The sequence below is a fragment of the Hippocampus guttulatus genome, chromosome 15, assembly GCF_054856545.1.
Source record: "Hippocampus guttulatus isolate MCC_2025c chromosome 15, RoL_Hgut_1.0, whole genome shotgun sequence".
NCBI lineage: Eukaryota > Metazoa > Chordata > Actinopteri > Syngnathiformes > Syngnathidae > Hippocampus > Hippocampus guttulatus.
Genome location: NC_141275.1, coordinates 4,944,550 through 4,956,807, shown reverse-complemented (window position 1 = coordinate 4,956,807; position 12,258 = coordinate 4,944,550). Strand labels below are relative to the sequence as shown.

Here is a 12,258-nt window from a genome sequence, read left to right as displayed (position 1 = left end):
ATCAATACGTGTGTGCAGTTGTTTTATTTTCATTTTGATATAGTTTGTAAATCTATGTCATATTATCCGTGACTGTCGACTTGTTTGTAGTACAATAACTGTATTTTATTTTCATGGATTGTTTTGAACTAAGTGCTTGCCGTAGACTGTACCACTGACGTAAAAAACACAACTTCCGGTCCCTTTTATAGCAAACGTTTAGCTCGGGTTGGTGGCTTGTTGCCACAAGAATTTCGAGCAGGAATCTCAAATTTTAGATTGTCTGAAGATAATCCCAGGACGTATTATTTTAAAATAGTTGATTTTTTTTTTTGTTCCGCTTATCCGTAACGGTAATACAAGTCTAGCATTGAGCTAGCGCTAAATGTCGATCGTAAACAGACGCCATCACTACAATCAGTGATCGCTTGTGAGTAGCTTATAAAAACGGTTTGGCAATGAATTGTCGATCAGAGCTTCTTGAAGTCACGGTGGAGACGAGGCAGGTTGAAGAGTCAATCCTGTCTTTGCTGCACACAATTTTACTGCACCGCAGCACTGGAAAATTTCACTATAAAAAGGAAGGCACTTACTCTATCGGAACAGTTGGGACGGTGGACATCGACTGCGACTTCATCGACTTCACTTTTGTCAAAATTTCCTCGGATGAGCTTGACAGGGTGATCAAAAAAGCTGTGTCCGAATTCAAGGTACTTATCCTCGCTGGGTTTTAAATGACGCAACTGAGGGCCTGTCACCTGACCCACGTGGACATGTTTGTTTGCAGGACGCTTTGAGCATGTCTGGAAGTGATGGCATCGGTCAAATTTCCCTGGAATTCTACCAGAAGAAGAAGTCCCGCTGGCCTTTCTCTGACGAGTGTATTCCCTGGGAGGTGTGGAGCATCAGAGTCAACGTCGTCAACCTGGCGAACGAGCAGGAGAGGCAGATCTGCAGAGAGAAAGTGGGAGAAAAACTCTGCGAGAAAGTGATCAACGTTGTCGAGGTCATCAATCGCCACGAATATGTGCCAAAGATGCCCACCCAGTCCGAAGTAGACAATGTATTTGACACCAGTTTGAGAGAAGTCCAGCCTTATCTTCATAAGATCACATATCAGATCACCGACTCTCTGGGCACTTCTGTGAGCACCACCATGAGAAGGCTGATAAAAGACACCCTGGCACTTTAAGTTAACGTGTCTCTTACTACACACAAATCCTTCAGGAGTAGCTCTGATTGGAACTCTTGGGAAACGGCAAGGCAATTACCAAAAAGAGAGTGAACATTCATTGTGGGTCTATCATAACAAGTAGGCTCGCTGAAGCCAGTCGGGAGTGAAATCTCTCACTATATTTTAAACAAATGTTGCCCCATTCAAAACTGCTCTGTACAATCTTGTCATTGGATATTTATTCCCTTTCTTGGTCTGGTCATTTTTGTTGTCATTGAGAGTGCAGCGCTGTGGTGTAAGATTCACACATGATGGTGCAATGCATAGACTAGTCTTTTTGTCTGCTCTTAATCCGTTTTGTTTTTGAACGTAAAGCAATGGTAGTTATTCAAGTAATTCCTTATCCTCACTTGCCAACTTTCAGAAATGAAACATGAACAGTAGCGGATATGTCAATGTTCTGTTGCTGATATTGTTGCCTCTAAATTGTTAAATACATAATTGTTATATGTAATATATTGTAAATAAAAAGAATTGTTAAGCATTGTCTTTGTTTGGTACCCGATGACATATTTACAGCTTTTTTCCCCCTTTGTTTTAGTAGTTTGTTAGTTCGATAGCCGCTTGTTTTTTGAAGGCTTGTATGACGAGCAAAGAGGTGCACTATTTCATGCAAGCCATCCTACTGCATAGGCATTCATAGAACATAGAAATATGTAACATGTCTAGTGTAGTGTTCTATATGCAAATTAATTAGCGCCACCTGTTAGTTCCCAAGCCAAAAGGTTATCCACAAGCTGAAAGTTACCAGCAGGACTTTTTTTTCCCACTGCTTGAATTGTGAAAAATCTACACAATGTGGTGGAAGTATATTGAAATTACAGGTTTAAGTTACATTTAAAAATGGGCAGCTGATAGCTACTGGTTTTGGTCTGTTGATATAACTGTCTACAGGTAACATTTACACTCCACAGCAACTGAAAAATGAAAAGGTAATGTCAGTTGAAGTTCTAGGACTATTTAAACGATCTGCAAGGCATTAACATACATTTTGAAAGACTTTTTTTTAAAAATAAGTGTTTACACTGTCATATAATGTAACTCTTTATTACAGCGATAAAGCACACTGTAGAAAAAAACAACACAAAAACAGCTGCATAAAAAGCAACGACAACAACCAATGCTGATACAAATATTATTGCAAGTAGAGCACAGGTGTACTAAAAAGTCTCTTAACTGACAAAACTGGTACAAAACTTCAGAAACACATCCATGTACACAATCCTAATAATTCCAGAGAACAGTACAGAAAGTTTTTCTCACAAAGAATTTAAGAGCACTATTGTGTCAATATCACCATAAGGTGCTTTTGAGACTTCACATTTCACCCCCCAAAATGTGAGATTTTCCATACAACTTCACATTCGCTACATGAAAATGTTACACTGTTAGAAATGAATACTTGTCAAACATTTATTTTTTAAATTAACTCCAAGCAGACAACGTGATGGCAAACAGCAAGACGTGAACTTGCTGACAGGGTGGATATTTTATTTTTGGCTAATGTTGGTATTTTATGAGCACGTGGTGAACCTTCACACTCAGCAACATCATTTGGTTAACAAGCTGACTGGACTGTTTCACAAATGTGGTTCGAATTTCTGAAGAAGTCGAGATTTCACTGACACAGCGGATTGAGATCCAACTACATGTATTATGACATAAATTAGGTGTCATACAGACAGTTTCACCCTTCAATGATAATAATAAAAAAATACAGGTAGCAAATGCTGTAAAGCCTTTTAAAGGGGCAGTTACCCCCACATTGATCGCAATTTCATATTCAACGTGATCATGAAAATAGGATATTTGCATGATCAAAATGTCTTTTCATAAAGTAACTTGTTGACAATAAAACCATGTAAAACATTTTGTAATCATTGAACCACTTATCACACACATTGTAGTCAGCAGAGCAGTATTTGGGACATGCCAAAAAATGTATATTCCATGGGAAAAAAAATCCAATAAAATGAAGAAAATGTATTTTAAGTGGCATCCTTGTATTGGTACGTGAGCAAATGTTTGACCACTTATACTAAGACCTCACAGTTTCATTTATTCTGCTACTGCTTCATGATGATAGTCATTCTGATGAGGACACCAAAAGCACTCAATAGTGATATTGACCTATTATCAATGCAATGTCAAAAGAATCTACCACAACAAAGCCTGTGTTGCCACGGAGACGCTTTTTGGATTCAGCAGCTCCCCAAATGTATCACGACTAATTTCTACATATTTTTCAATTTTTACGAGAAAGCCAAAGCAAAGGTACAAACAAGTATGTACGGGTACAAGAATACACACTGAAACACCTAGGCCACAATCAAACGTTGACTCTTCACGAAGCAGGAACACATACCCCATGAGAATAAACAATTCGGCCTCCACGTACCGCAGCTTAACCACCTGAGTGAAGTCATCACGCCACCGAATGTTATTGAATATGTTGTTGGTTGCATAAACCAATCATATTCGAATATGAAGGCCACTGTCTACATGTTGGATTATACAATTCTCTAATACTGGTGTCAAACGGGAATGTTCACTTCTTTTCAAATAGCATTTCTTGCTAGTCGCTGATAGTGTAGCGGTACACTCGCTTGACTTGTGTGCAGGCAGCGTGGTATCGGTTTCCACTCAGTGACGTGATTGCGTGTGTGGATGGTTGTCTGTCTCTATATGTGCCCCGCGACTGACTTCAAGGGGGTAGTCTACCTTCTGCGCGAAGTCAGCTGGGGTAAGGCTCCAGCAACTCCCTGCGACCCTGTTCAGGATAAGCGGTGTTGAAAACGGATGGATATTTCTTGCTATTAATTCAAGTGTAGTAGATGATGAGAAAAGCCAAGGTCCAGAACAGTGTGAAATGCTCTAATATCGCTAAGGTATGCAACTTTAGTTCACATCCACTGATGAGATATGACACTTTGCTGAAAAATGAACTTCAGTCATTTCGATTGTATAAAGAAAAGGAGCCTGCGTGTCTGAAGTTGATTCATTTAGTACTAATTTTTAGGATCGTATTAAGTAGGGAATTATTTGAAACAGTTAATGGGTTGAGTTTATCAAGCGTTGTTCTTAAAGCACTTTAAAGTTAGTTTTGCCTCATTTATCCAATGATGACGTCAAACAACGCTTATCCACCACTGATGACAGTGAAAGGGATGTTCACTACATTCGTCAAGGCTACTTGGACCGAGTGAACCTATAACTTTAGGGCCTTGTGAATTACTGACCATGATGACCCATTAAGCGGCAAAAAAACTAAAAAGTTTAATTGTAATGAGCAAATGCATTAGCTTCCGATTCAAATACTCTGCAAAGTACAGGAACACAAACACATCACTTCACTTTTTCTTTCAGTCTATGCCACTCGCCATGAGGAAAATGAAACCTTATTTGTACAACATACAAAATCACACCCACTGAAATGGTACAAAATGTATCTTAATCACCCCATTAATACTTCACAAGAGAAATTAGCAGTGACTGTAACCTGGCTTCATCCTTTATCAGTGTTCTGAAATGCCTGAACAACCTGAGATGTTTTGATCGTATGTACAGTAAACTGTACTATGTTGTGATATATGCTTTTACGTCAAAGTACTGCGGTTTGAACGTGAGAAAATTAACGCAACCAATTCGTGTGTGAAGAAAGTGAATCGCAATTAGGCGCATGCATCAGTCCTAAAGACACAACTGTACAATGGTCACTATGATAAGGCAAAATTAAAAATAAAAAAAGTGCATGAGACTTGAAAAATCTTTAAGGTTCATCACACCAAGAAACAATTCCGATGCAACAGCAAAAGCACTAATTCATAATCCAACTGCAGCAGATAAACAAAAGCATTTACTCGGAAAACAGCGCATGTAATCATACCCTTCTCCTTGTTCGTTGAAGTCACATGTGGTACAGCTCAAGTCACACCTCGATTTCTTCCTCTCTTAAAACACCCACACGTACATGTAAATATAATTAGGCAACTACGATAAATTGAAGCAGACCATTTTGGAATGAAAATAACTCATTTCCGAAACCAAAAGGTATCTAAGCACTCGTTTGCACATTCATGTTTATACAGAGTATTAGGGTCACACTGAAAAGAAAAAAAAAAGGACAAAAAAAAAGTAAGAATTTAAAATGAATGTGATGGTAAAAGACAAAAAAATCGGAATTGTATGAGAATGAGGTCATAATACAAGAATTGTACACAGAATGAGAACTATTGAGGATCTTGGGAAGATAAACTCTCCTTTCAGGGACCGCGGTTATGACATGGACAGCTTATCATGCTATCAGGTTACAAGTTATCATTATTGGTGCATGAAAGGGTTAAATAGTCAATGTTTGAGCGTGTCAACACCTCAGCAGTCTGAGCAGTTTAATCATTTATCCCCTTTCCGAAGGGGGGGAAAAAAACTAGCCTGAAATCGGCTATTTTGTTTGATCATCTTACCAGGAATGTTTTTAGCATATAACGAGAGGAGTATATGGCAGGTCCTTCGAGAGAAAGGCACAGCAGTTGCTTCTCTCAGACTTTTGCGTGTTTGTTTGGGAATTTTGACATTCACTTCATTTATTTACAAAAGAAAAAAAATCTTGGGGAAAATAAAATCTTTATTGGACTATTTTTGTTTCGCTTTTTAGTGTGGCCCGAGTACTCTTGTCTGTTTACACCCGATTCAACGCGGTGTCCTTAAAATTGTACACTGGAGGCAAGTGGGGTAAGCTGTAACATTCAAATTCTGCCTTTTGCGGGCTTGGTTGCGGTTTTGATTATCGAGTATGAAATGCGTTGCGAGAGCCTGCCGGATGCTTACACGTGGCCATGACTTTGCTCATGGCTCCATAGACTGAAAGCCGTCTTGAAGGTCCTGTGACAGAGTTTGCACATGTACTGCCTCTTGAAGGTCAGGGCAGAGAGAGATGGTGCGTGGTAGAAGAGAGTTTCTGCATCCTGAGCCCCGCCTGAATTCTCCACGCTGTTGGACCTCGACACGGGACTGTGGGTGCTCAGTTGTTGCTCAGGCTGAGCTTGGATTTTGGTGTTGTTTACCAATGACACGGAAGCCTCGGGGCTGCTGGACTCGTCGGCCGCGGCAGTCTCGACTGGCGTTGCTTGGTTGAGCGAGGAGGCCTGCGGAGAGGGCCGTTCAGAGTTTTGAGAGGTCATGGGTGGGGAGGGGGAAAGGGGCGGGGGGTGCCCGTCCATCTCTTTGGCTCCGTGTTCACTTGTGCTCGACATGTGTGACTGAAAGTGGCTCCAAAGGCGGAAGTTGGTCCTGAAGGCTTTGTTGCAGATGTGACAGATGAAGGGCTTGATGTGGCACAGGAGCTCCTGGTGACGCTCCAGGTCTTTGCGAGAGTAGAAAAGACTTCCACATTTCTCACAAGGCCACACGCCGGGTTCTTCCAGTCCGGTTTGGCTGCTCTCCGTTTCCTCCCGCTCGCTCACGGACTCTTCCAGTGGCTCTTCTTTGACCACTAGTCTCCCATGATGGCCCATGCTTAGGTCCTCGGGCACATAGGATGAAGAGTCTTCGGAATCATACATAGGCGTGCCCGAGGAGTCATTGTAAATATTTCTCTCTCGTGCAAGAGATTCACCGGTGTACCGCTCCTCTATGAACATTTCAGACATTCCTTCATTGTGCTCTTCCAGCCTCAAACTCATCTGTTCCTTAATATTAATCACGTTGTTGTTGTGCACCTCCACCTGGTGGCGCCAGATGCTGAAGGAGGACTTGAAGGTTCGCATGCATTCCAGGCACGTCAGTTTCTTGTACTTGCAGTGCACCTCGTGGTCTTTCTTGACTGTTGGACTGGAGAATCGGAGGCCGCAGTACGGGCAAACAGTGGAATGCCGACAGCCCCTCTCGTGATCACCTTGCTCGATGAGTGAAGGCAACTTCATATTGCAGAGTCTACAGGCGTAAACGCCAGCATTAGAATCCTTCTGGTGAATCACTGCATCCTGTTCCTGGAAGAGGGCGTTCTCCCCTGCATCGTCCTTGTCAGCTTTTTCTGCAGGATGTGTCCTTAAATGCTGCCTGTACTGAGACTGAAACACAAACACTTTCCCGCAATAGGGACACACAAAGTTGGACCTTGCTCGCTTTTTGCAGAGAGTGGAAGACTGCAAAGCTTGTTTATTCCTCTTCAGCTTCCAGAGCAAAGCTTTCTTGATTTCTCGCTCTCGCACCATGTCGATCAGCTTCTTTTGGAATCTATCGTCCATCACCGGCGAGCTGGAAGATGAGGCTGGGTTCTGCAGGACACCATGCTGAGTTTGACAGTGTGTCCACACTTTGAAGTTAGTATGAAAGCGCTTGTGGCAGATGTCGCAGGCGTAGGGCTTTTCCGGGTTGTGGTACATATTTATGTGTCGGTGTAGTCCGGCGCTGGACCTGAAAACCTTGAAGCAGTTCCAGCATGTAAAAATCTTGTTCAGAGGCAACTCGTCATTGTTCTCATTATCGTCGCTGGTGCTGCGAGACACCATTTCTGACCTGTTCTCTTCTGAGGAGACGCTGTCTTCCTTCAATATTTTGTTCTTCTTGAATGGGTACCGTCTGTTGTCTGGCCTTTCCCTCCGTTTCCCGAAAGGAATTAAGCTAGCCTTGGAACACTGTTCGTAATTTGTTTGCAAGTCTTTAAGATTGACTGGCAAAGCTTCCCCAACTGTGATTCGAATAATGTCCAAAGGGTCTGCGAGTGGACTACTGGGCTCCACTTTCACACTGTGCTCTCTTTCTACCTGAGTTTGTTCATCACGTCTGGTGTGGTGTTTTGACTTGAGAATAATGGGGGAGGCTTTTAAATTACCATTGTGAGCTGATATTTCGGGATCTGATGCCTTTGATGCCAATTTCACGACGGACTGTTCGTGATTTTGCAGCTCCTTGAGCTCCAGTGTAGGTGAGAAGACCGGAATAGGGCTGTCCATGGATAACGATCTTCGAAGTAAGCTTTTTATGAGCGGCCCACTCCGGTCAATAGTCTGGCTCAGCTCAGAGGCCTGACCCTGAAAGGACACTTTGGTGCTGTAGCGAGGCTCCTGCTCCCCTGAATCCTGTTTCATGTCCTGGTCTGAGCAAGACGGCATCCTGCTATGCTGTACTTCTGCATCGTTGAATGATGCAGATGTTTTCAGCTGGGGCCTAATAGAAGAGATGTATGGTGGATTCCCTTTTAAAATGGATGCATATGGATGATAGCTGGACCTCCTTCCAGAAGATTCAGTCTGTTCAGGTGATTTACTCGTGTTTGCTTCAGAGTTTCTGACTGAGCCACAGGAGTTAAGTTCTGATGGAGGTCGAGCCAATTCGGTTGTGACAAGAGATGACGGTCTTTCTGCTGGTTTTGTTGGACAGTTTGGAGAAGAGGGTTCGGATGTGTCATTCCGGACACGGCACACAATAACGCTCCTTGTCTGGACATCATTGTCGTCCCCTTCTGTATAGGACAGTCTTTTTCTAGACACACAATATGAAGCATGTGGCCTTGTGGAAACTATATTGGTGAGAAAAGGGATTCCCAAGGTGTAGCCCAGCTCTTGGATGGCTGAAAGACTGTCTTTGTCCACAAAGAGTGAAGAGGAGTAAATGTAATTCAGCACAATCTCAAAAGCATCAGGCTCACAGAAGTCCAGGTTTACAACCTTCGATGACGTGTCTATCCTGGTAAAGAGGGACTGGAAATATTCACTACTGGCAGCCAAAACACTTTTATGGGCTTGGTATCGTTGATCCGCCACAACTAGCACCACATCACACATGTGGCCTTGGAGCCGCTGATCATTGAGGAGCCCCAGCACCGAGAGGGCATGGGCAGGATAACTGTAGTGCACTAGGCTCTCCATTGCTAAAAGGTGAAACAAGAAGAGGACAAAAAAAGGTTAGGTGAGGGACTGAACATTCAAATGTGATTGCTATATAATTATTATACTTGATGGTCCAAGTTTTTTTTTTCGCCTTCACGTATAGTACTCGCTATATTAGCACTTTTAATAGTGTTAGGCGACACCTGTTAAGGCAAAATAGCCACACCAGAGCAATAACAAACATTCGGTGTCCGCGAGGTTTAACAGTGATCGGGGAACAAGCAGCTGAATCCCAGCATGAACAGGCCGAATAAAATGAGCTATTGGCACCGTGTGAACCACTAAATTTCAGCATGAATTAATTTTCATGACTCAAGTCAATTTTACTAAGATGCCGGAAGATGCGCCTGACTGATCAGTTATAAAAAACCAAATAACAGTCTTTAGACTATTAAAATAACACAAACACACAAACATTAGCAAATAAAATATGAACCGAAAAAAAATATATATTTCCATGGTAGTGATTCTCAGATGTTTGAGTCATAATGCAATGATTTCTGTCAATGTTCTGTACATTTATATGTTTTAATAATTGTATCCTGTAAATAGAATATTAACGTGCTTGTCCTCACGAGGGTCACGGTGTGACAGAGCCTATCCCAGCTGATTTTGGGTACCACCCTGGACTGTCGCCAATCAATCGCAGGGCACATAGAGATAAAAGACCATTAACACTCACCCCTATAAACAGCTTTGTCTTAAGTGAAACTATCAGACACATTTTTGAACGTGGGAGGAGAAATCCCAGTTGAAAACCCACGCAAGCATAGGGAGAACATGCAATGTCTCAAAAGAAGGTCTGAACCAAAATTCAAACCCAGAACCACAGAACTGTGAAGCAAAAGTGATCAACAACATTAAACAGAGTTGCACAGCATATATTAATTTATTATTCGAAATTTTGTATGCAAGTTGATGACGGTAACACAGACAGACAGCCTCTTATTCTCAGTAAAGTGGCACCTCTTTGCAAAATGTTTTCATATTCATATTTGTGTACAGTATTTTTTAATTTCATATTAGGTTCGAACAATTACCAGACATCGTGTTATACATGCAGTATCTTACCACAGAAGTAAAAGAAATTTTTCAAGCACTCTGCTCTAATAACCTCCTTCTGATCTCACACAGAGGTAGGTATACAAATACCGTAAGCAAGACAGTTAATTAGGTTAATTATTGCTGTTCCCAACTTGGACACGTCATTTTAAGATCCAGTCTGTCTTCATTCATCCGTGTAAAACTACTAACTAAACAGCTAACCTCACCCCAAATATCGAATCACTCGTGTCGGGTTTCCCCCCCGCTTTTTCGACGAGGAAGTCCAGTCCCGCTGATGGTATTAGATCACCCGTGAGACGTGGCGCACTCCCGCATGACACTTTACTTCTTCCACGAAAAAAGAGCAGTTTGGCATGAAAATGAGTGGCAGCATGTTAGTGATTTATGAGGCGGAATGTGAATGGCGCCGCGCTCAGCCATTTCTGCTCGGTCGTTTAGCGAAAATGTGGTGTCGAGTCGGGGAGGAAAAGTTGGGCGCGTTATGGACTCAGTTTAATGTACTCGCGGTAGCAGCACAATATTAATAAATCCGCTACGCCTCCAATGAGAGCAGTGCCGTTTAATACTGACTCTAATTTTTTTTAAAAGCACGCCAAGACGAGACGCAGCTCCAAGCTAAACAGGTTGTAGCTGTTCGGGTTTAACAACAGCATAACTGCCCCTTTGAGTTACGTCAGGGGGGGAAGGAAAAAAAAGCTCCCAGTAAATGCTACTCCAGCAGTCATGTTCAATTCCGTATTTAGCCAACTTAAAATGGAATTTTCTGCTTACCCAGCCCTCGTGATTAAGTTTTTTCATCCAAACAACCTGGACTTTATTCAGTGTTGTGTCGATTTCTGCGTACTGGTCGTGATTCCATCCATCTTGAATTTGACGTCATCCCACACCAGGGATGAGGTCATTGCAATGAAAGCCCGTCACGTGCATCGCGCTTGGATTGGTTCGAAGATTTCTAAGGCGGGACCAAAAGAGGACTGACGTTAGAACAAATTTAAAGGGGTATCACACTATTTTTCAGTTAAACGGAGCACACGCGCTATTTTTTTTATAAGTGTAAGCTTATGTTAAACTATTATTAATCCATCCATCCATCCATCCATTTTCCGAACCGCTTGATCCTCACTAGGGTCGCGGGGGGTGCTGGAGCCTATCCCAGCCGTCTCCGGGCAGTAGGCGGGGGACACCCTGAATCAGTTGCCAGCCAATCGCAGGGCACACAGAGACGAACAACCATCCACGCCCACACTCACACCTAGGGACAATTTAGAGCATCCAATCAGCCTGCCATGCATGTTTTTGGAATGTGGGAGGAAACCGGAGCACCCGGAGAAAACCCACGCAGGCCCGGGGAGAACATGCAAACTCCACACAGGGAGGCCGGAGCTGGAATCGAACCCGGTACCTCTGCACTGTGAAGCCGATGTGCTAACCACTGGACTACCGGGCCGCCTACTATTATTAATAATAATGTTAAATTATTATGTTAAATTATTATTAATAATAATATTATTATTAATTATTATTAATAATTTAACATAAGATTGCACAAGCACTGTAGCGAAGAGAGATGTATTTGTTTGTGTACCATACTTGTTTGCAAAAATGTTAATTATGTCATGTCAGTTCTGCTCTCATGTGATTACTCAGACCATGCAAGCATATTGTGACTTCATTTGAAGGAGATGCTGTATATTAAATATCATTTAGATTTTTTTCTCCACTTTTTGAAACTGTCTTCGCGATTCTCTTTATCTCCTTTCGGCTCAACTCCTTCACCACGACAGACAGATGCGAAGTTCGCATCGCAGGTGACACTGCACCTATCTGCCTCTCAATCTCACGTTCCATCCTACGACCACTCGTGAACAAGACCCCAAGATACTTAAACTCCTCCACTTGGGGCAGGATCTCATTCCCGACCTGGAGAGAGAACTTAAAACGTTTATGACTGAGGACTATCGTCTCTGATTTGGAAGTGCTGATTTTCATCCTAACCGCTTCACACTAAGCTGCGAACTGCTCAAGTGAGAGTTGGCGATCACAGCTTGAAGAAGCCATCATTACCACATCATCTGCAAAAAGCAGACATGC

At 42.5% G+C, this 12,258-nt stretch overlaps 2 protein-coding genes across 3 annotated transcripts; one reads left to right on the top strand and one right to left on the bottom strand.

The window, feature by feature from the left end:
- Window positions 1–170: 170 nt before the first annotated feature.
- atg101 (autophagy related 101) lies at window positions 171–1,700 on the top strand. The gene is made up of 2 exons (XM_086130218.1): window positions 171–689; window positions 767–1,700. The coding sequence occupies exons 1-2, from the start codon at window positions 438–440 to the stop codon at window positions 1,169–1,171; spliced, it is 657 nt and encodes a 218-aa protein (XP_085986344.1). The 5' UTR covers window positions 171–437; the 3' UTR covers window positions 1,172–1,700.
- Window positions 1,701–2,244: 544 nt separating this feature from the next.
- Window positions 2,245–11,045, bottom strand: zbtb21 (zinc finger and BTB domain containing 21). Of its 2 annotated transcripts, none has more exons than XM_086131493.1 (2): window positions 10,939–11,045; window positions 2,245–9,083 (listed from the first exon to the last, which is right to left on the bottom strand). In XM_086131493.1, the coding sequence occupies exon 2, from the start codon at window positions 9,079–9,081 to the stop codon at window positions 6,037–6,039; it is 3,045 nt and encodes a 1,014-aa protein (XP_085987619.1). In that variant the 5' UTR covers window positions 9,082–9,083; window positions 10,939–11,045; the 3' UTR covers window positions 2,245–6,036. The 2 variants fall into 2 exon arrangements, with proteins under 2 accessions (XP_085987619.1, XP_085987620.1); XM_086131494.1 differs by lacking the exon at window positions 10,939–11,045 and adding an exon at window positions 10,374–10,795.
- Window positions 11,046–12,258: the final 1,213 nt, after the last annotated feature.

Coding starts and splice junctions, on each gene's coding strand:
- atg101 (XM_086130218.1), top strand. CDS start 438: ATGAATTGTCGATCAGAGCTTCTTGAAGTCACGGTGGAGACGAGGCAG. Junction 690..766: donor AAGCTGTGTCCGAATTCAAG/GTACTTATCCTC, acceptor GTTTGTTTGCAG/GACGCTTTGAGCATGTCTGG.
- zbtb21 (XM_086131493.1), bottom strand. CDS start 9,081: ATGGAGAGCCTAGTGCACTACAGTTATCCTGCCCATGCCCTCTCGGTG.